Source organism: Hemiscyllium ocellatum, chromosome 36 (genome assembly GCF_020745735.1).
Source record: "Hemiscyllium ocellatum isolate sHemOce1 chromosome 36, sHemOce1.pat.X.cur, whole genome shotgun sequence".
Taxonomy (NCBI): Eukaryota; Metazoa; Chordata; class Chondrichthyes; order Orectolobiformes; family Hemiscylliidae; genus Hemiscyllium; species Hemiscyllium ocellatum.
The window spans coordinates 42,992,477-43,016,576 of NC_083436.1; the positions used below are offsets into that span (position 1 = coordinate 42,992,477).

Below are 24,100 nucleotides of genomic sequence, written 5' to 3' on the forward strand. Positions count from 1 at the left end.
TGGTCACTATTTCCTTCATGTCTATGCTACATATGGCACTAAATAACCAATGGATGTGCTTATGTCAACTAACTGTTAGTGAACAAATACGAACTGCTTCAAGGAACCACATCTGCTTGACTTTACCCAAGCCTTTGCTTTGCTTAAAAATAAGTAGTGTCAGGCTAAATCGCTATCACCAGCATAGCAATTGTCACAAAATCATGAGGAAACAGCCATCTAGACTTACCAGAGTCAGAAAGTTTGAATCAAATAAAACATAAAATCTAAAACTGGTATAAACTATTCTATAGATTAGATTTTTTTTTGGCTCTGCACAACCCTAATACAAAAGGCAGTTGCAGCTTAAACCTTCAATTAAGTTTAAATTGAGGTATGTAACAGATGGAGTTGCTTGCACTTGGTAACATTATCCTTCACTGAATAACCTATGTCACAGTTTATTAGGACTTGCTTGTGAATAATATTATCTTGAGTGCGTTGGCACCACAAGTGTCAAACGTGCACAAGTTCAAATAGGGTCACAAAATTCTTCCTCAATGCCTTACAGTCAAATATTAGTTTATCTGTGACTTACTGCTATCAACTCTTCCACCATCAAAGTGCTGTCATGTACAAGTTTCACTACAATGACAAACCAGTTATCATCTTTAATATCAAAATGATGAGCAAATGCACAGTCATCTAGTGTCGTCAGTCATTAAAATTAAAAGGCATTGAATGCTCTGGCATAAAATATTTATACATGCTGCCAAAAATGTTGCTTATTACTTTGAACAGTAAAGAATTTATAGTAAACACACATAACTACATTTGAGAATAGGAAAATCCTAAGGAAGTTTTAAGAAGTTGTTTTGCATTATAAAGCAGTCTTCATATGACATTCTTCAGTCACATCTCCTCCTGAATAAATAGATAATATCAGAATTAGTCTCATATCTTACATTGTTGCATTTACGTTTGACAATGCATTTTAACCCTTATAAATAAGACAAAGCAATTTATTTATAGTATAGGATTAATTAAAGAAAGTACCTGATTGGAACTCTATACGATCAGCACGGATGGAGGGCATTCAGCCCAGTGTGCAGGTGCTGATTCTTTGAAAGAACTTTCTAATTAAATCCCACTCTCCCTGATTTCTCCTCAAAGCTTTGAATGTTTTTCCAAATGCTTTTGCAAATCACCAAAATTCCTATTGCATTAGCTTACTGCACTCTTTATGGCACGTGTTCCAGAACAGAATAACTTACTGAATAAAAAATAAAATTCTGGCTATCTCTCCACTCAGCCCTTTTGCCAATTACCTTAAATTTGCAAAGCAAAAGCAAAGAAACTGCAGATACTGAAAACCTGAAATAAAAACCAAATGTGCTTTAAGAATCTGGCAGCATCTGTAGAGAGTAACAGAGATAATCTTGGGCCAAGCAATGCTCTTCTTCAAAACTGAACAAAAGAATAAAATATTGGTCTTGGATCATTAACTCTGTTTCTCTCTCCGCAGCATTTATCAACTTTGTTGCCTTCAATCTATATTCGCCAAATCCCCTGCCAATGAAAATGGCTTCTCCCTGCTTATTTGATCAAAACCCTTTCATAATCTTTAAGCCTCTCTTAGATCTCTCCCATTTCTTCTTTGATCTCGGGCGAGCAATCCCAGCTTCTGTGGTCTCTTCACCTCACAGAAATCCCTCATCCCTGAAACCATTCAAGTGCCCCCTCTTCAATGCCTTAACATTGTTCCTCAATTACGGTGTCCAGAATTAAAAATAAGAAGCTAGCTGTGACATAAGCAATGTGCTACATATAATTAGCATACCTTATTTGCTTTAATATTCAATTTACAAAGTACAGAGTACCATATGATTATGTTTTTCTAAAAAAAAAGCCATATCAATTTGTCCTGTCACCTTTAACCATCTCTGTATATTTTGATTATTTACATCCAGGAATTTCTATCTTAATTTTTTCCTTTTTTATTTTCTCTATTGATGTTGATCCTCTCAACTGGTTTGTTTGAATTATAGAACAGTTACAGTGCAGAGGAGGCCATTCGACTCTTCGCATCTGCACTAGCTTTCTGGACCAGCACCTCGTCTAGTCCTTTCCCGCACCCTTACTCAGTAACCCTGCAAATCTATCCTCTTGTGACTTGAAATCTCTGCTTCTCTTTGCTGCTATCTTTGATTGTGGTCAACATGAGGAGTGACCTTTACCAGGAAGATGACTAAGTCCATTAGACAGTGAACTATCATCAACACATGGGAAGCCACCAGCTGGCAGAGACCTGGGTTCCCATGGCAAAGTAAACAAATCTCACTCTGTCACTGGCAGCAGGTCAAGATAGGAGTGGTGGGAGACTTTGACATATAACAAGGTTTCTGCTTTCTTTAATCCCTAACCCAAAAAATCTGAGAAGTTGGTTTTCAAATTTCCATCTGGCTGTAAAGATACCTTGCTGATTGTCTGTAATAGAAACCTTTTCATCACTATGATATTACAGGATTTGGGGGGGAGGTGGAGGGGAAGATGGTGGGGATTGGCTGGTGGGTGGGGGGGGGGGGGGGCAGGGAGGTGGGGACAGGCAGGCTCCCCAAGTAATTGTAAGGCAGAGGTAGATAGATTTTTGATTAACAAGGGAGTCAATGGTTATCAGGGGATAGGTAGCAATGTGATGCTGAGGACACAAGTGATCAGTTGTGATCATGAATGACAAAGCAGGCCTGAGGGGCTGAATGGCCTAATTTAATCATACAGTCATAGAGATGTACAGCATGGAAACAAACCCTTTAGTCTAATCCATCCATGCCGACCAGATATCCCAACCCAATCTAGACCCATCTGCCAGCACCAGGCCCATATCCCTCCAAACCCTTCCCATTCATATACACATCCAAACGCCTCTTAAATGTTGCAATTGTACCAGCCCCCACTCAATACTCTGACTAATAAAGGAAAGCATACCAAACTATGCTATCCTATGCTTCACTATCCTATCTACCTGCAATTCCACTTTCAAGGATCTATGAACCTGCACTCTAAGGTCCCTTTGTTCAGCAACACTCTCTAGGACCTTACCATTAAGTGTATAAGTCCTGCTAAGATTTACTTTCCCAAAATGCAGCACCTCGCATTTATCTGAATTAAAGTTTATCTGCCACTTCTCAGCCCATTGGCCCATTTGATCAAGATTCTGCTGTAATCTGAGGTAACCATCTTCGCTGTCCACTACACCTCCAATTTTGGTGTCATCTGCAAACTTACTAACTGTACCTCTTATTTTGTATGTTCATATAAACAAAGAGAGACATAATCTTGAGGAACATTTCTCATTTTAGGCACGTTATCAGCCACAACAGCAAACTGCCTTTTAATTCACTTGGATATGGGTGCCGCTGGCCGGGCTCAGCGTTTACTGCCCCATCCCTAGTTGCCCCTTGAGATGGTGGGGCTGAGCTGTCTGCTTAAACTGCTGCAGTCCATGTGCTGTAGGTAGACCCAGAATATCCCTTAGGGAGGGAATGTCAGGATTCTGACCCAGTGACACTGAAGGAACGGCGATATAATTCCAAGTCGGGATGGTGAGGGGCTTGGAGGGGATCTTGTAGGTTGTGATGTTCCCATGTGTCTGCTGGTTTTATCCTTTTAGGTAGAAGTGGTGTGGGTTTGAAACATCATCCTAAGGATATTTGATGAATTCAACAACTTTAAATGGAAAACATCCCTCCCATTTTTTCAGACAGTGAGACTGAATGATAGTTCTGTTTTAACTAATTGTTTATTTACCTATCCTGTTATCATCCCCTTTGTAGTTTTATTGTAAAAAAAAATTTTGCTGAAGATTTTCATCTTGTACTCATCAGGAAGTTTACAAGAATTAAAAATGTAAAAAGGAAGAACATTTTATACTGAGTTAGAAGAGCATGCTGATTGTTGATGGAGGTGATGTAGCTTACTTGATGATGTGTATCCTGGTAACTACACACATTGATGCACAGAGCACTGTTTTCTGAAAGAACATGTCCACACATTGTGCTTGTCTCAACTTAAAAAATAGACAACAATCATTCTTTGCTTAATTATTCAAAGCAATGCCTTGACCCAATCAGATGAGCAAGTGCTGGTGTTGGACCGGGGTGGACAAAGTTGAAAATCACATGACCCCTGAGGAAGAGACGGGGTCTCTGAAAGCTTGTGGTTTCGAATAAACCTGTTGGACTATAACTTGGAGTCATGTGATTTTGGACTTTGACCAATCAGATTCAACTTGCCTGGTTTAAATTCAAACAATGTTTGGCAGTTAATCGTAAGTCATCATCTAACTGGTACATTCTCCATGACAATGTCACCAACAATCAGAGTCAACATCTCCAACCAGTCAGCATTCTGTTCTCAAACAATACAAAATGTGGTTTTCCCTTAAAATTTATAGTCTTGCAAATGCCCTGATAAGTACAAAATACATTCTTCATCAAAATGTCTCCTTTCAATAATACTCAAATTCTGTACTCTCAGATTGCTATCCCTTTGTGTCTTTCAGCATCATCCCTTTTGGATTTTAGTTGCTGCTTCCCTCCCCCTCCCATCCTTTCACAAGTTTCCTTTGTTTTTCCCTCCCCACTTCTGATTTCCAAACTCGTTTATGCAACATTCAGTTTCCTCCCCCGCCCCCCCCCCCCCACCATTTCCAGTTCTGAAAGACCATTGACCGGAAGCGTTAACTTTGTTTCTGCCTCCCTGCAGAACCAGCTGAATTGGGTTTCCCGCAGTTTTCGGTTCTGAATTTCAGATTTCCAACAGGCTCAGTATTTCACTTTTGCTCAATGTAAGCCAACCTCCACAGCCCTACAACCCTCTGAGGTCTCTGCATTCCTCCAACTATGACACAGCCTGTATCTTCGATCTTCATCCCTCCATCATTTCCTGCCCTGCACTGAGCCCAAAGTCATCGTTCCCCAAACGACTTCAGTCCCCGAAAATTATTGTGCCCCCACACACTAGCAAAAGCAAGGCAGGTTGAAAGGAGCATAGCAACATTCATTACATAATTATTAAAGGTTATATATTATAGGTCAAGATATAAAAAAATCATAGAAATATGAAAGTCTGCATTTTAAAGCACTTTGTTTAAATATTATTTTTAAGGAGAGTGGAGAGAGATTTAAAAAAAAGAGGGCAATTTTTTTTACGCAGAGGGTGGTTCATGTGTGGAATGAAATCCTGAGGAAGTGGTGGATGTGGGTACATTTACAATGTTTAAAAGACATTTGGATAAGTATATGAATAAGAAAGGTTTGGAGGGATATGGGATAGGAGCAGGCAGGTGGGACTGGTTTAGTTTGGGATTATGTTTGACATGGTTGGCTGGACCGAAGGGTGGGCCTGTTTCCATGCTGAATAACTCTATGATGATTGGTTGCCATACCCCTGGTGATGGCAGTTCCCCTGCCCCACAAACCTATAATGAATAGTGTCTCTCTCACTTCCCAACGCCCCTCCCTCCATCCTCTCAGCATGGACCAGGCAGTATTTAAATGAAGTTACAGATTGCAATACCAGATGTCAGGGAGACCAGTGCCTTCTGGGTAGTCAAAAGGATGTGGGTCCAGAGTCATGAGCCCATAATCATCAAAGAATGGTACAGAGAGAGAGAGAGAGAGAGAGAGAGAGAGAGACCATTTGGCCCATCATAGCCAGTTCTTATTTTACCCAATTTTACTGTCCCATCTTACAGACAGACTACAGACAGGAGGGAGTTCATGGTTAGGACCTATTTTGCCCAGGGCATGGTTGGCCCTGGATTTAGAAACATGGACAGGCTGACAGCGAGTCACGGGAGTGCTTGGTCGACCTACTGACTGAAAGACACAAGCCTCACAATGACTCAACAGAGAACCTAATGTGCACATGCTCTCGAGAACATATCTGAGGTTTCTCTCCCCTGCTGTTTGAGCAGAGGTGTTAAATAAGTTTAAATAAGGTATGATCCAAGGAGGTTTCTTCTACCGTAACTACAGTGAGCTAGATCATAAATCCCATCATCCAGACAGATAGTGTGCCTGACACCCCTATCAGAGCATAATTTCTGAAAACACAATGCAAAACTTTGACTCACTTTCAAATGGAGATTGAAGTTCAAACCAGATTGGTGAGGGAGAGCCACTGACGCTGATTGCACATTAAGGATCTCCTAAGCATCTTATATCTTGCCTCAGGCACTGCCCCTCTCTGTTGCTGCCATGATAGCTTCTACAGAAGGGAGCAGAGTGGATCAAATGGACATATCTTTCTCTTTGCTAGAGCAGACCAACAGGAACAGGATTGCAAGGAGATTCCAGAGACTAGAGAGACCAGAACTGTGTGCACAGCAAAGTCACTGGGCAGCAAGCAGGTTTTTTTAAAGTTCATTCATCGGGCGAGGCATTGCTGTCGGGGCGAGCATTTATTGCCCATCCCTAATGCCCCAGAGGATAGTTAAGAGTCAACCACATTGCTGTGGGTCTGGAGTCACACATAGGCCAGGACCAGGCAAGGATTTCCTAAGTCAAAGAGTGAGGTGCTGGAAAAGCACAGCCAGCCCAGATGGGCTTTTCCCAAAAATTAACAATGGATTCATGGTCATCGTTAGACTCTTAATTCCAGATTCTTAGAGTTCAAATTCTACCATCCGCCGTGGTGGATTTCAAATCCTAGGTTTCTGAATTAACAGTCTCACAATAAAACCACTGGGCCATCACCTCCCCTCTTAAACCCAAGTCTAGAATAAATGCCAAAGGAAAGAAAGGGCAGAACTTTGGAGGGTGGGGTGTAAAGATACAACAGTGGATGTCCACAGCACCCTGAGTCACATCCCCAAGATTGTGTCTATGATCTCAAGCTGTCTGTCACTCTGATGCTGTTGGGTCAAGTTGCTCACAGTTGGACAGAGATTATATTCCATCTCCCCGGTGGTCAATACGTGCGTTCTACAGTTTCTATCCCCAGCCGCAGTTCCAGAACATGGAGTAAATTAGGAAACGATGATGAAAGAAGAATCTACAAAACGGCACAGGCACCACACAGGGATATAAGAAGTGATACAGAGGCTTTGGAAGCAGTTCACAGAATGTTCAAATGGTTGTTTATAAGGAAAATTTGAGTAGGCTGTGCCAATGCCCAATGAATTTGGAAATTTAACCCTCATTCTTCTCAAAACGGGTCTTGGCAAAACTGATGCTAAGAAGATGTGGGCTCTTGTGGTTGAATCTAGAATCTAGGGACACAGTTTCAGTGTCTCATTTAAGATGGAAATGTTTCTCCCAAAGGGTTGGATTCCTCATGGTAAGACAGAATTTGAATATTGCTGATAAAAGGCACATTAAATCAAAGCTTTTAATCTTGCAATCGTCACAATTCACAAGAATACCCATTTGAGATGTAAGCTAACATTTATACTCCATGAGAGAACAGTATTAATGCTGCATTTTCGGAAAGCAAATCTTAGCAGGATTTATACACTTAATGGTAAGGTCCTAGGGGGTGTTGCTGAACAAAGAGACCTTGGAGTGCAGGTTCACAGCTTCTTGAAAGTGGAGTCACAGATAGATAGGATAGTGAAGAAGGCATTTGGTAGTTTTCCTTTATTGGTCAGAGTATTGAATACAGGAGTTGGGAGGTCATGTTGTGGCTGTACAGATCATTGGTTAGGCCACTGTTGGAATATCGTGTGCAATTCTGGTCTCCTTCCTATCGGAAAGATGATGTGGAACTTGAAAGGGTCCAGGAAAGATTCACAAGGATGTTGCCAGGGTTGGAGGATTTGAGCTATAGGGAGAGGCTGAACAGGCTGGGGCTGTTTTCCCTGGTATGTCAGAGGCTGAGGGGTGACCTTATAGAGGTTTACAAAATTATGAGGGGCATGGATAAGGTAAATAGGCAAAGTCTTTTCTCTAAGGTCGGGGAGTCCAGAACTAGAGGGAAAATGTTTAAGGCGAGAGGGGAAAGATATAAAAAAGACCTAAGGGGCAACTTTTTCACACAGAGGGTGGTGCGTGTATGGAATGAGCTGCCAGAGGAAGTGGTGGAGGCTGGTACAATTACAACATTTAAAAGGCATTTGGATGGGTATATGAACAGGAAGGGTTTGGAGGGATATGGGCCAGGTGCTGGCAGGTGGGATATCTGGTCGGCATGGATGGGTTGGACTGAAGGGTCTGTTTCCATGCTGTACAGCTCTATGACTCTATGATTGGCAAGCGGACTCTATCTGGTAGAGGCATTGCCATGGAATGCACCATTAATGCTGATTGACAATTAACTGCCAAGCTTTGTTTAAATTTTAAATCAGGCAGATTGGGTCTGATTGCTCAAGGCATTGGCCTCGGAAATGAAGGAGCAAATTGTTGTCATCTAATTTGTTTAATTGAAACAGATTCAGTATGTGAACATGCTATTTCTGTTTGCAAAGAACAGGGCTCTGTATATTCAAATATGTAGCTTCCAGCACATGCAAGTGCAACACAGTGTTGGCCTGACGTATACAACGTTCAGTGCCAGTGTGATACCAAGTAGGTTGGCTGTACTTCTCAAAGACCAGCCAACTTATCAACAGCAAATTGTTCTTTGCAACAATCTAGGTACTGCCTGTATTCAACCAGCCACATTGGACACATCACAATGTTCAACATTAATGCAATTCTGCAAATGGACAGCGGTTGCTGGATAACTCTGAGTGTGACAATGAATTTAGGATTATCCATTGGGCTTCCAAAGTGGTGCACTTGTGTGTGCTGGAAGTTATGAATACATGTGGCACCGTTCTTTATAGACAGAAAGAGTACCTCCACATATTGTGTCTATTTCAGTTCAACAAGACAGGGGGTTGCCAGTAGCTGGGTCATTTCTCAGGGCAATGCTCTGAATAATCACGGGTTCGCTTGCTGATCAATCAACACTCTCTTCTCATGCAGTAGAGATATTGGTTTTCCCCTTGTACAGTCAGTTCTGCTGTAATGCGGTAGTTCCATCCTTGTGCAATCCAGTGTTATGAGAAAATCACATAATAACAGCACCATTTAATCTAATGTGGTCAGAGTCACATTATAATTAATACATGCTTGAAAAATTTGTGCTTTAGAAACAGTGTCCCCAATTTGTCAGTTGTTTTACAGTGAATTCGCGTTAATGAAATAAATGTTAAAGCATAATGACCTGCATTAATATTCAGGATTATACAAGGTCAACATGGATTTTTGAAAGAGAAATGCTGTTTAACAAACCTATTGGAGTTCTTTGAGCTCATAACTCGTAGAATAGAGAGACAGCCCTGGATGTGATGTATTTGGTTTGTCAGAAAGCTTTTGGTAAAGTTTCCATATTAGTGGATAGCTGGCAAAATCAAAGCTCACAAGATTTGGGATAATATACTGGCATGGATTGGGAGTTAGTTAACAGAAAGTAAACAGAGCATAAATAAATGGGTCATTTTTGGAGTGTAAGACAGACAAGTGGGATAGCGCAGGGATCAGTGCATGAACACCAGTTATTCACAATATATGTTGTGTTTGCATGAGGAAGCCAACTGTAGTATAGATCATTCTGTTATGACACCCATTTCGTCAATGTGAATTCGCTGTAATGCGATTGACAAACTGGGGACACTTTCTACAACACAAACCTTTAAAATGTGTGTTGGCTATAATGCAATTACAGCACCAACACTTTAAGCACGGTTTCTAAAGCGCGGTTTCTCCATAATCATGTTATAGTGGAACTGATTGTGCTAATGGCACAAAGCTAGGTGAGATTGTGTGGAGTGAGGAAGATGTAAAGAAGAGCTCGGATGATTTAGACACATTGAGTGAGTGAGCAATTGTACGGCAAAATCTATAGAGTCACAGAGATAATGAGTGTAAAGTTGGTCATTTTAGTCAGAAAAACAGAATGGTAGGGTATTACCTAAATGGCGATAGATTGGCAAGTGTTGATTGTCAACAAGAACTTAATGACTTTGTATATCAGGCATTAAAAACAAGCAAACAAATACACTGTGCAGTCAGAAAGGCAAATGGAGTGATGGCCTTGAGTACTGGAGCAAGGAAGCATTAACTGCAGCTGTAGTAAGCCATGATGAGACCACAACAGGGTGTACTGTGCACAGTTTTGGTCTCGTTACCTAAGAAAAGACATACTTGTGGTACAGGGAGTGCAGCAAAGACTGATTCCTGAGATGACAAGGTTTGTTGTATGAGCAGGGTTTGGTTCAACTGGACCTGCATTCATTGGAGTTTGGAAAAATGAGAAGGAATCTTCTTGAATGCAGGGATAATATTTCTTGTGACTTTGGAGGGGGCGGGGTTCAGGGTCACAGAATACAGGGAGGCCATTCCAGACTGAACTGAGAAGAGATTTCTTCACTCAGAGGGTAGTGATCCTGTAGAATTCTTTACTGCAGAAGGCTGTGGAGGTGAAGTCACTGAATATATTTAAGAAAGAAATAGAAATCTAAAGGTTAAAGGTGTCAAGGATTATGTGGAGAGAGTGAAAATATAGCATAGAGATAGAGTATCGGTCAAGATCATGTCGAATGACAAAATGGGATCAATGGGGTGAATGGTACACTCCTGCTCCTGTTTTCAATGGTATTATTGCAAACCGTCCTGTTGAATGCACAAGAAAAAGCATTTACAGACTTTTTAAAAAAATTATACTTTGTAATTCTCTACCTTTGACATCAGTGGAAACTGGGTTATTGAATATATTCATGGATGAGGTCAACACATTTTTGAATTAAAATAGAGTCATGGGTTAATGGGCTACAAACAGGAATGTGGAGAGAAGTGGTAGTGCAGGTGAGAGGCTGAATGGCCTAGTCCTACTTATCGAGTCATAGAGACGTACGGCAACGGAAACAGACCCTTCAGTTCCACTCATCCATGCTGACCATTTGCCAGTACTTGGCCCATATCCCTCTAAAACCTTCCTATTCATGTACTCATCCAGATGCCTTTTAAATGTTGCAATTGTACCAGCCTCCACCACATCCTCTGGCAGCTCACTCCATACTTCGCATCACCCGCTGTGTGAAAGGTTGCCCCTCAGGTCTCTTTTAAATCTTTTCCCTCTCACCCTAAACCTATGTCCTCTAGTTCTGGACTCCCCCACCCCAGGGAAAAAACCTTGTCTATTTATTCTATCCATGCCCCCCATAATTTTATAAACCTCAGGTCACCCCTCAGCCTCCGACGCTCCAGGAAATACAGCCCCAGCCTGTTCAGCCTCTCCCAATAGCATAAACCCTCCAACCCTGGCATCATCCTTGTAAATCTTTTCTGAACCCTTTCAAGTTTCACAACATCCTTCTGATAGGAAGGAGACCAGAACTGCATGCAATATTTTGAAAGTGGTCTAACTAATGTCCCGGACAGCCTATAATGTCCTGACCTTCCAGCTGCTGTACTCAGTTCTTTGACCAATAAAGGAAGGCATACTAACTGCCTTCTTCACTATCCTATCTACCTGTGACTCCACCTTGAAGGCAATTTAAACCTGTACTCCAAGGTCTCTTTGTTCAGCAACACTCCCCAGGACCTTACCATTAAGTGTATACCTCCTGTCCTGATTTGTCTTTCCAAAATTTAGCACCTCGCATTTATCTAAATTAAACTCCATCTGCCACTCCTTGGCCCATTGGCCCATCTGATCAAGATCCCATATTCTAGAAAATAGTCACATATATATATATTTAATTTATATGTTATAGTATATATGCACCATCAATGCTCAGTAATCTCACACATTCACCTGATACCCTTCGAATAGGTAACATGTGGAACTTTACAAATTAATATTGTTTAGCTTATCTTGCTTTGGTCAGATGCAGCCCTAGTGTACAGCAGCCTATTCACGCCACAAGGATCCTGGCAACAGGGGGTTTGTGGAGCTGGGAGGGGTCAGATTACTCTTCCTGCCTCTAGATTAAATGTTAATAACGTCTTTTACTCAGTTACCATTTTCAAAATATCTGCTGTTGGTTCAGGGTTAGGCTCATTGATGAATACAAGCTTTTTCCAAAATGGCAACAGAATTGGCAGAAATCTCAGAAAATGAGTTACCTGGTGGCTACAGCATGTAACTACACCGTGACAAATAACAAACCAACACTGAATGAGACACATTGATACGGCAATTTATCACGATTAGTTGTTGAGAAGAACGTATGATTAAACATTAAGCCAAAGAAAGCAAAGCTTGTGGTTGGGAAAATGTTAATGATAACAAAACAACATAAGATATATGGACTGGATGAGGCCATTCAGCCCCTTGAGCATGCTTTGGTGCCAGTAAGATTATGGCTAATGTGTTGTGGTCTCATCTACACCTTCTTGCCTGTGGCCTATAATCTTTGACTTTCTTGTCAATCAAAACACAGAGGAACTCAGACTTGAATAAATTCAAAGACCCACCCACTGCTGCTGACTGGGAATGAGAATTCCAAATGCCAACAGGGAAAAGACATTCTTCCTCAGCTCCATTTTAAATGCACAACCATTATTTTAAAACAGTGCCCTCCTAGTTCTCAATTACCCCAAGAAGGGAAACATTCTCCCCACATCTTTTTGTGGGTTAAGTTATTAAAGGTTACATAACCGCGTGGTAAATGGAGTTCACCCACAATCAAAACGAAATGGCAGAATAAGGGAATGAATGACCTCATCCTGTTCCTAATTTAGTAATTTAAACAAGTTCATAAATTATAAGATTATAATGAACAGTTTAAGAATACTGAATGTGTGAAACATCTTGCATTTGTATAGCACCTTTGACAACCTTGGACAATTGCCTTTGCTCCAAGAGATCTGGGTTAAAGAAGGTGAGGAAGTTAAAAATTTATTTGCATATATTCTGGTTGGAGCCCACCGAGGGTATCCCTTCCTGAATTCACTGTTCTTTAGGAACGAAACACTAAGTTGAGACTGCAGTGTAGATATAGCAGATCGTTATCAGGGTTTAGGGTGTTAGGTTACAAGGACAGGTTGCACAGAATGGGCTTACATTGCCTCGAATATGAAAGAGTTAGGGTTGATCTAGCTTAAGTATTTAACATTGAAAGATTTGACAAGATACATGGAGAGATGCCATCTCATTGAGATCAGGAAAGGGTTTTTGTGGGTGAGTGAGGGTGGGCTTGAGTGTGGGGTGGTCTACAACAATTTTGTAGAAAATGGATAACAAAGGAAGGTGTTTCCAAGGTGATATCAGCATGCATGTTTCATAGGGTAGATGCAAGAAGAGGTTTCCGTTTGTGTGGGAGATTACTCAAAGGACCAGAAATGTTAATTAATCACAAAAAAGTTGACAGAGGTTGAGGAGAAACCTTTGTTGTGTGTGGTGAGAATCAAAAAAAACCCACTGAATCTCATTTCAAAGGAATTTAGAAATCCTCTACGGTGACGGCTTCAAGTAGAAAATCACAAATTTAAACCACCGAGCTTAAAAATCCTCAATACCACCGGGAATAGTAAAGGTGCATTTAAGAGGAAACCAGTCAAGTGCATGAGGGAGAAAGGAATAGAAATGACAGAATTGGATGAAATAGGGCAGCAGGACATTCTTGTGGGACATAAACACCAACATGATGGGCTGAATGGCCTGTTTCTGTGCTGTAACTATTTCGTATTCATGACATGGTGATCAACAACTTTGTTTTGAATATCAGCAACTGGCTTCTTGGCACAACTGCTAAAGTACTTAACATTAGATAGGGCATGCAGCTTGGAGCTATTTCTAGCAACACAACAGCCCAACTTTGACTCTCTCTTTAGATCATTTATAGTAAACGCCACCATCTTAAATTAGTTACAAACAAAACACTCTGATATTTTATATGATGCACCATTAACGGGAAAAATAAGTCATCTTAGTACCATGACTATACAGCCAAATAATTCAGATGAAACTGCATTAATCTAGTAGTTATAAATATAGAAGTTTTGCAAGTTTCACATTTCAGATGTTGCTGCTCTAAAACCGCTGACAAATGGAAGGAAATTACTAAAAGAGCAGCCATTTCTTTCAGAAGTTGTTATCTTCAGACAGGTCATTTTAACCATTTTAACATTGAGTCTGTGTTTGTTTAGAAATTGTTAGTTCTCAACTCTGCCCAATTCAGACTCAGCTCATTGTCCTGAAATATCCACTCTGCAGATGCTTGGTGTCGCCTGTATTTCTAGTTTATCTTTCATGTTTTTAGCACCAAAGAAGTTTACTTTTCATGCATCATGTCTATCTTGCTTCCTGCAACAAAGCTCCTGTTATTGTAGATCATTATTGGCCAAGAGCAATGTGCTACCTAGAGATAATACATTGTGTGCCTCCTGGTACAACATTCCTGCCTTTAAAAAACAGCATGTTTTCAGACTCGCTATATGATAGCTTGAAGTTTATAATTTCTAATGCTATGCAAAGATTGTTCACCAAGGTATTGTGACATCTGTGCAATGGTTGGATGTTTGCAATGCCTACCATATATTCATGTCATCACTAATACCACCTTTGTTCACTTCCACTACATGAACTCCACCCCTGCTTCAGCTTATCTGCTGCTGAAATCCTCATTCATTCCTTGGTCACTCCTGACTTGACTATTCCAAACACTCCTGGCTAGTCTCACACATTCCATCCTCTGCAAACTTAAGGTCATCCAAAATTCTGCTACCCTTGTGCTTAATTGCACCAGGTCTTGCCCACCCATCATCACTCAGTTTGCTGACCTAGAGAGGCTCCCATTTAAGCAATGTCTTAAATGAAAGCCTCTCATCCTTGTTTTCAAATCATCGCAGGATGCTGGGCTACTCTTTAGCATTGCCATCTGCAACCCCACCACCCTCCAAGATATTTGCAATCTTAAATTTCTGAGCTCTTGAACATCCCCCATTTTAATACCCTGCCAGTAATGGCCATGAGCTGCCTGAGCCCTAAGGTCCAGAACTCTCTCTCTAAACCTCTCCAATTCTCCCTCCTCCTTTAACACACTCCTTAAAGTACAGCACTTTGGCCAAGTTTTTGGCAATTTGTCCTAGTATTCACTCATGTATCTCAGTTTCAGACACTGTTTGATTATTATTACTATGAAGATCCTGAGGATAGTTTGTTCCATTGATGGTGTTATGTTTTGGAAACCGCTGAACCCCACTTCGAAGGAACTTAGGAATCTGCTTCAATGCTGGCTTCAAGCAGAACCTAGTTTGATTTTCAGGTGTGAAACCAGCCGCCTGCAGACAGTCAGTGTTTGCTGTTCCTGGGGTTGGTACTGTTGCCACTTTCAGGGTGTGAAATTACAAACTTAAACCACCCAGGTTAAAAACCCTGAAATCTCTCTATTTATTTACTTCTCTTAAACCTTTACCTTCTTGTTACTATGATGAAAGGTGTGTGATGCATGGTAATCTTTTTTTTTGCTTGTGAAAAGTAACTAAGGTCAATCTTTTTTGAATAATGGCTTTACGCCAGTATAACCCAGAAAGCAGACTCATGGAGTGTTAGTGAAAGTTTGTTTATATTGTGAGGTTTTACAACAGGCGAAGAAAAAAATCATTAAACCATTAAGCCAGCAAAAGCAAGGATTTTTTTTTTAAGAAAAAATAGTTTAAAACTTCTAAATTCAGCTGGCTGGGGGCCTGCCTGAATGGATGGCCTATTGGTAGTATTGCTAGACTGTTATGCCAGAGACCCAGGTAGTGTTCTGAGGACCTGTGTTCAAACCCTGCCATAGCAGATGGTTAAATTTCAACTTTTAAAAAATGGAATTCAGAGTGTAATGATAAAACTGTTGTTGATTGTTGGGAAAAAAAATCTGGTTCACTAATCCCCTTTAGGGAAGGAAATCTGGTTTGGCCAACATGTGTCTTCAGACCCATAGCAATGCAGTTGGCTCTTCACTGGGACTAGGATGAGCAATAAATGCTGGCTTAGTCAGTGATGTTCACATCCAATGAATAAAAGGAAAGGTCTCTTCTTCACCCATTTTTCCATGCTACTGTCCTACCCTGTATCTCACCACCACTCCCTCACACTCAACCCCAGATCCTCCCCTCACAATCACCGCCAGAACCTCCCCTCACACTCACCCCCAGATCCTTACCCTCATTCACTTCCAAACTGTGACAGAGGGATGATGCGCTAAAGGCAAAGCAGCAAAATTATCAGTTATTTAAGATATTCAGCTCACATACATACAGGTGCAAATGTCTGCAGTCATTTCAGTCACATCCAGGGGTATGATTCTGGGGAATGCTATAAACCTCACCCATTTCACCTTCAGGGAGAGCAAACGTCCTGCTCCCACCCTTACTGGTAGAAAGCTGACCTCCCACTATCCAACCATATTTTGATAATGGATGGAAAAATTGAGCAAAGGGCTAGCAGGTTGGCTCAGTGGTTGCAATGCCTCAGCACTAAAACGGCGTCACCTGCAATGACTGAGCCTAGTTTAACATTCAGGTGTGAAACCAGCCACCTGCAAACAGTCAGTGGTTGCTGTTATTGGGGTTGGCACTGTTGCCACTTTCAGGGTGTGAATATGGCATTCGGTGCCAGGTTATCAGACAAAATTGGTTCCTGATCTTGCTAGTCTCCCAAAGATAAAGTTTAAAGTTATTTTGTGACCTCTAATTTCCTTTTGGAGTGTGTGGGCAATTTGTTTAGGTACAAGGCCTTTTAGGTCTTTTTGAGTGAAAATTTCAAGTGTCTGACTTGTGGGGCACCATTGTGGGCACCTTCAGGTTTTGTACATGGTTTACAGGGAACTCAGCTTTCACTGTTCTCTTTCGCAGCAGCCCTCAGCTTTGAGGAGTGTTGGTCAGCCTGCACATTGCCAGTGTAAATAAGCAATGTCACACTGTCCACTCACCTTTACCTCAAAATTGCATCAGGGTCTGAGGTTATGCAATTGAGTTCCAATTTGTCCCTTGAAAGTAAATGCTCACTGGACACCTGTCTCAGCACCCAACTAACAATAGCACTGAGGGAGAGTGCCAGCGCAGGTGGGTATCAGATGACAGCTTCAATCTGACATTGTGCTCAGTTACAGCATTTGAAAATAGTGTCATTGACAAAGTCCACAAATGAAGACTAATTCATTGCTGTTCTGTATCGGAAAACAACAGCGGAACTGTGTACGAGCAAAAAGATACCGTTTCATAAACAAGAGGGGTGACTAGGAAACAAGTTAATGAGAACAATAAAATAGGCAGTTGTTTTCCCATCCATAACTAATATTGTCACGATATCAGATACAACTGTATATTCCTTATAAAATATATTGCACTTCCTCAAGGATGATTCATTAGGGAATGATCCAATTGCAATGACTGAAGAAATTCAGAAGTGACATGACACCAGGTTATGGTCTGACAGATTTATTTGAGCTCACAGGCTTTCGGAGCATTCCCCCTTGATCAGGTGAAGCGGTTACATTTTGAAAGCTTGTGATTTCAGATAAACCTGTTGGGCTATAACCTGGCACTGCGTGACTTCTGGCTTTGTCCACCCCAGTCCAACACTGGCTCCTCCACATGACGATTGAAGAGTTAGAGCTGGTTGATAGTGAGGGAACTGTTTTCTCTGGAAGGACAGTTAGAGGGAGGGCCATCCCAAAAGCATTCTTTTCAGAGACTAGAAACCTGAAACCTTTTCCTCTCACCCTCTGTGGATTAATATAGTGAGGGTACCAAGGATACAGAAGCAGGACAGGTTGGTGGAGTTGAGATAGAGGTCAATTGTGGTTTAATTGAACAGAGAACTGAAGGGGCTCAAGGGGTTAGATGATCTATTCATTTTCCCACCTAAAATATTTAACAGTATGAACTATTCTCATTGAATGAAGTGTTTCTTTATTCATTCATGGGACCTGAGTATTGCTGTGTTAATTGCTCATAGAAAACTGTCTCAAGTGGCTTGCCCAGCCATTTCAGAGGGCAGTTAGAGTCAACACATTGCTGTGGGTCTGGAGTCATATGTAGGCCAGACCAGGTGAAGACTGCAAATTTCCCTCCCTAAAAGGACATAATTGAACCAGATGAACTCCTGCCACAATCTGGTATTTTACGGTCCTTATTCCTCACTTACTCAATCATATAAACAAATTTAAACTCTCCAACTGCCAAGGTAGGACAGGCACTCAATATTCAGGTCATTTGAACAACCCTCTGGATTACTAACCCGATAACTATAAAAGCTAAAACAGAAACTGCTGGCAAAAGTCAGCAGGTCTGGCAGGGAGGGAGAGCAGGATTCTGATGAAGGGTCACTGAATTGGAAATGTTAAAACTCTGTCTCTCTCTCCCACAGATGCCGCCAGACCTGCTGAGTTTCTCCAGCCATTCCTGTTTCAGATTTCCAGAATCTGCAGGGAGAAAGTGAGGATTGAAGATGCTGGAGATCAGAGTGCAGAGTGTGGTGCTGGAAAAGCACAGCAGGTCAGGCAACATCTGAGGAGCAGGGGAATCATCATGATTCCTGGTGAAGGGGTTATGCTCGAAACGTCGATTCTCCTGCTCCTGGGATACTGCCTGACGTGCTGTGCTTTTCCAGTGCCACACACTCTAAAGTCATAGAGATGTACAGCATGGAAACAGACCCTACGGTCCAACCCGTCCATGCTGACCAGATATCCCAACCCAATCAAGTCCCACCTGACAGCAGCCGGCCCATATCCCTCCAAACCCTTCCTATTCATACACCCTACTTCCAGCATCTACAGTTTTTCTTTGTTTTATTAACCCTACTCATTAACGAGTGTTAAACAAAATGCTATGGTTTTGAGGTTTTTGCGATGTTGGCATGGTTAAACCTGAGGCAGTGCTGATTCCCGGTGAAGGTATGTACTCACACACACTGATCCAGGACTGTTCATCTGTGCTCCACAATAAAACTCATGGTGGTTCCGTCAAAGGATGGCGGCGCTATGATCCTCGGCCCAGGTTGGGAGGTGATGCTGATGACTGGTTTACCTTCTGGGAAGCCTTTGCTGGCTCTGGTGATGTGCTGAGAGGTCACGGTGTGGGTGGGATTCATGGACTTGCCAGTGGGGAAGTAATAAGGACTCTCCATGTATTGGGCTTCTCCAGGCTGGCTGATCGCACTGGGGGGCTTCACAGTCTCATTGCGCTCGCTGTCGGCCCGGGCCAGCTGGCTCTGTAGAGGGGGCAGCAGGGCGGGCGTGGGCAGAAATCCCGGGTACAGCATGTAGGTGGTACCATAGGCGCCAGGGTTGATTGCAATGGGAGACATGGGCACAGACATTGGTGTCAGGGGCTGCTGAGGAATGGGCACATCCACATACTGCCCGGTCTCTGGGTCATACAGCCGCTTGCGAGCAGGTTGGAGGGGCGTGTCGACCAGGTAGTACTGCCCGGTGGTGGGGTCCAGTAACATCTTGCGCTGTGTGTGAGGGCCCGGGAAACACGGTACCGGGGGACTCTCCACCAACTTGGCGTGGCTGATCAGCTCTGGGGGCTGCACCACCAGGGCAGGGCTGGGGTTGGGCTTCTGGGACGGAGGCTGGTGGTAGATGGTGGCGGGAGATGGTTCCCGTTGCTGTTTGGGGCTCGGGCTGTGTAGGCGTCCGGGGATGGCAGAGTAGGTGGTGGGAGGCTCGGGGGCAGGAGGCTGCTTGATCGGGATGGTCAGGTAGTTCTCAAACTCTGCTGGAGGGCCGCTCCGGGCATCCGCCACGTTTTGCGCCGCTTTCTCACTCTCCTCCAGCGACGGGCGGAGGGGGGCCCGCACCGAGCGCACTTCGGGCTGCACCGGCGGGGATCGGACAGTGGCTGCCGGTTTGAACTCTCTCCTGGCGGGGGCTTGGCTCACCGGTGCCACGGTGAAGAGCTGTGGGACCGTGCACTTGGCGGCGGCTCCGGGGGTCTTGGGGATCCCGGGGGTGGTGGAGGGTTCGGTTTTGCGAGTGGGATCGGGAGGCTGAGTGCCCGCCGGTGCCTCCCGGTCGGAGCCCGATGCCTCCTCGCTGGCGATCAGGGACAGGACGTGACTCCCGGCCAGGGCTCCGGCACCGGGAACCGCCTCGCTCTTGCGCTTCCATTCGTTCCGGTCGAAGACGTACAGCTGCTCCATACTCTTCACGGCCGCCGTCAACTTCTCCAGTGCCAACCGCTTACTCGCCTCGGCCTGGCAGCCGGCGCCGAGCGCCTTGTCCAGTCCCGGGGCTGCTGCTCCGGAGGTGGGAGGGCTCGCTGCCGCTCTCCCGGCACCGGTGACCGGGAGGCTGGCCCTGGGCACCGACCTGGAGCCAGTGATCATTGCGGTGTCCGGGGACCCAGGTCTCGCCGCTTGCGGCAAAGTGCTGTCGTTAACGGCGTTCTCCAGGCTCCCACCACCACCACTGGCCCGGGCACCAGACTTCCAGTTGCCGGGGAGCTGCTTCTTACTGACCGCCTGGCACTTGATGACGATGGGTACGGAGGGGCTGCTGGCGAGGGTCGGGGCCGGTGGGACCCTCTCCTCCCGGGATACGGTGCCACCGTGCACGGTCACGATGTGGTAGGAGCTCTTGAGGAGTTTGCGGACGTCCCGGACCCGGTGGAGTGGCGCCTGGAGCCTCTGGATGTTGTCGCGGATGTCCCGGACGGTAAAGTGCTGCTGAGCCCTGCTCCTGCCCCCTTCCTCATGCCCAGCCTCCGCCAACATCAGCGGCTGGCACCGGACCTCAGGGACCGGCCCCGGTCCCGGGCTCCGGCGGCTCCGCACCTTGATGCGGATTTCTGGCGAGCGGACGGCGGCGCTGTCCCCCTCCGCTGCCCCTTTGGGAGGGGGCGGGTGGTCCCGGGGAGAGGCTTTCCTGGGCTCGGTGCCAGTCGGTGCCCGCTGGATCCCGGGCACGAACAGGTGGGACATCTTGGTGTCCCGGCCCGGGCTCTGGGCGATTTCCGCGCGGATGCTCTGGCCCGCTCGGGCGGAGTTGGCGCCGGCGTCCGGCCAGGCGCGGAAAGCGCTGCGCTGGCTCGGGAACAGGCTGCCGCGGGCCGAGTGGCCTTGCTCGGGGCCCGGGGGGCTGTTGGAGCCGCGGCCGGGGGAGCTGGTGTCGCTGATCTCGCCCCGCTCCATGCGGAGCTCCTGCTCGAACTGCATCCGCTTCCAGATGATGTTCTGCAGGAGGCTGGACGCCCGCTGCGACTTGCGCTGGGGCTTCGCCATCCCCGCGCCGCCCCCGGCCGCCGGGGGGTCCGTCAGCCCATCGCCGGGACCCGAGCCCCGGGGGGGGTGCCGCTGTCCCTCCGGCACGGTCTGCCCGGGCGCGGTGACCCGGGAGCCCAGTTGCGCCGATTCTCCGCCTCGCCCCGCCGGGTTGTCCTGGGCTGCGCTGGCGGGTTGTGACCCCTCTCCCTCGGGGGGTAGTTCCCCGGGACCTCCCTCTGGGCTCCGGGGGTCCTCCCCGGGTGCGCTAACGCTGCCGTTTGCTGCCTGGGCAGGAAATTCTCCGCAATCTGCCTTGCCCATTGATTTGCGGCAATGAGCCCCCACACCCTCAGCCCAGCGGCTACACCCGACACTCCCCCCTGACAGCGATGACAAATCGGTTGATCTATTACCGGAGCAGTCAGTGTCCAGATACTCATCGCCCAGGCGCGCCAGGCTGCGGAAACTCCGGGCGGTCAGGCTGCGGACCTCCTGATCCGCCTCGTCCAGCTCACTCACTGCGCCGGAGCTGCAGCGGCTCGCCTCCGCCCCCCGGGCGCCCGGGCGTGCAGCCCGCTCCTCGCCCACCGCCCGGGAGCTGGCCCGGATGGACAGGCGGACGTGCCCGCCAGCGGCGCCCGCCCGCCGGGCACCTTCATCGCCCGCCGACTCCCGCCCGGGCGCGGCGCCCGGAGCCGCCGGCGCTTCTCCGGCGGAAGCCCGGGGGGTGAGGGAGCCTTCCTCCGAGGCGTCGCTCTCCGGGGAGCTGCTGTCCAGGAAGGAATAAGCGGCGCCGCTCTCCGCCAGCGCACAGGGAGATCCCAGTGCACAGGAAGATCCCAATGCACAGGAAGATCCCAATGCACAGGGAGATCCCAATGCACAGGAAGATCCCAATGCACAGGGAGATCCCAGTGCACAGGGAGATCCCAATGCACAGGGAGATCCCAATGCACAGGGAGATCCCAGTGCACAGGGAGATCCCAATGCACAGGGAGATCCCAGTGCACAGGGAGATCCCAATGCACAGGGAGATCTCAGCGCACAGGGAGATCCCAGCGCACAGGAAGATCCCAATGCACAGGAAGATCCCAGTGCACAGGAAGATCCCAGCGCACAGGAAGATCCCAATGCACAGGGAGATCCCAATGCACAGGGAGATCCCAGTGCACAGGGAGATCCCAATGCACAGGGAGATCCCAGTGCACAGGGAGATCCCAATGCACAGGGAGATCTCAGCGCACAGGGAGATCCCAGCGCACAGGAAGATCCCAATGCACAGGAAGATCCCAATGCACAGGAAGATCCCAGTGCACAGGAAGATCCCAATGCAAACTCACAGTCGCCGTCATGGTCCAGTTCATACAGCTGGATCTGGTGCGTGGTTATAAAATGCACCTCGTCGCTGCCTTCCGCCGCCAAATCCGCCCAAATTTCCGTGCACCCGCTCTCCCCTCCGCCCGAGCTTCCCTCCAGCCGGGCTCCGCCGTCCTTGCGCCCCGGCTGCGCTCCAAAGGACCCGACTTGGTCGCTGTCGCTGTCGCTAAAACTCTGGTAAATATCCGAGCCCGCGGCGGTCTCGTAGCCGGAAAATTCGGCGGAGGAGTCGCCCCGCTCTCCCGCCCGAGCTCCCGCTCCGCCGGCGTTACTCCGGCGAGAATCTCCCTCTCTCCTCATGGGCGCTGGCTCCCTGGCCGCGCCGGGAGTTTCCGGGCGCTCCGCCGGCTCTGCGGCGCTCCGTGGTGGGCTGCTCACTCGCCCCGCCGCCGCCGCCGCGGTTCTCTCACCGGTGTCACGGGCGGGGGGAGCCCAGCTCGCCGTAGATCCCCGGGGCCCGGCCACCGACAAGTGCAGGCACAGCATTTGGCGACGGTCCGCTCGACCCCTCCACACGGCGTCACGTCAGCAGCCACAGGTTCAAATCCCGGCCGTCCCCGAGCTGCCCCAGGAGGGACAGCATTCCCTGCAGAGGGACAGAGGAAGTGTCTCAGTGTCCCGGTACCGGCAACTCTCCCGCCCCAGCACACTGCACCTCACACAACAACCCTGTCTGCTCAGGGCACCCTGCGTTTGGAATACATTTGGGGGGGGAGAAAGTACAATTCTGTGGGACTTTGACAGGAAGAACGGGATTTGCATTGATATAGCGCCTACCGTAATGATGGGTGACTGGAGATGCTTTCGTTGGAACAAAGTGGGGGGGGGGGGTCACCTGATTGAAATGCGTACAATGGTGAGGAGCAGAGAAAATCCCCTCCCGCTGGTGGAATGAGGGGGGTGGGGGGAATATATTGAAGGGCTAAGGGCAGGAGGTTTCGAGAGGATGTGAGGAAACCCTTTCTCACCCGGGTGGAGGGGATCTGGAACCCACTGCCTGTGGGGATGGGAGAGACAGGAACCCCCATCACACTGAAGAAGGATTTAGATGTGCACTTGTAATGCCAAGGTGTACAGGGCTATGGGCTAAGTGCTGGGAAAGGGGATTGGAATGGTGAGGGGGTAGTATTTGACTGGCACAGACTCAGTGGGCCGAAGGGCCTGTATCTGTGCTGTAGATCTCTGACTCGAAGGACGTTTAAAATCCAGCCAGTGAATTGGACGCTCCCTGTTGTTTCTTTAGAAATTCCATCTTCATTTATTCAAAGTGCAAGATAAAATTACTACTTAGTCCATTTACTTGTAGTAAATATTTCCTGTAATTATCAATAGCTATTTCACCAAGATATAAACATTAAGGGCATATATTATGTACAGGTGGTTCCAATGGTATTCTTTAGACAGCTCCAAGCACAGAAACACACAGGGAGCGCTCCCTGTTACAGTGGCGAGACCGTGGGAGTAACTGGACAGTTTCCACAGGGCGGGCAGCGTCTGTGCAGACCAGGACAGAGGTATCTTTCTTTCTCTGTGATACTTGCTCCCAACCGGA

The 24,100-nt window shown here is 46.3% G+C and overlaps 1 protein-coding gene across 1 annotated transcript; it reads right to left on the reverse strand.

Annotated features, from left to right (window-relative positions):
- Positions 1-764: 764 nt before the first annotated feature.
- On the reverse strand, positions 765-23,034 carry LOC132833299 (uncharacterized protein C4orf54-like). Its single transcript, XM_060851465.1, has 3 exons — positions 22,508-23,034; positions 18,869-21,967; positions 765-903 (listed from the first exon to the last, which is right to left on the reverse strand). Exons 1-2 carry the CDS (start codon positions 23,032-23,034, stop codon positions 18,889-18,891), a joined length of 3,606 nt encoding a protein of 1,201 aa, XP_060707448.1. The 3' UTR covers positions 765-903; positions 18,869-18,888.
- Positions 23,035-24,100: the final 1,066 nt, after the last annotated feature.

Bases quoted from the DNA above. Each gene is read 5' to 3' on its own strand.
- LOC132833299 (XM_060851465.1), bottom strand. From the start codon at position 23,034: ATGCTGTGCCTGCACTTGTCGGTGGCCGGGCCCCGGGGATCTACGGCG. The intron at 21,968-22,507 runs GTTTGCATTGGG...GCTGGCGGAGAG, and splicing joins GACCATGACGGCGACTGTGA to CGGCGCCGCTTATTCCTTCC.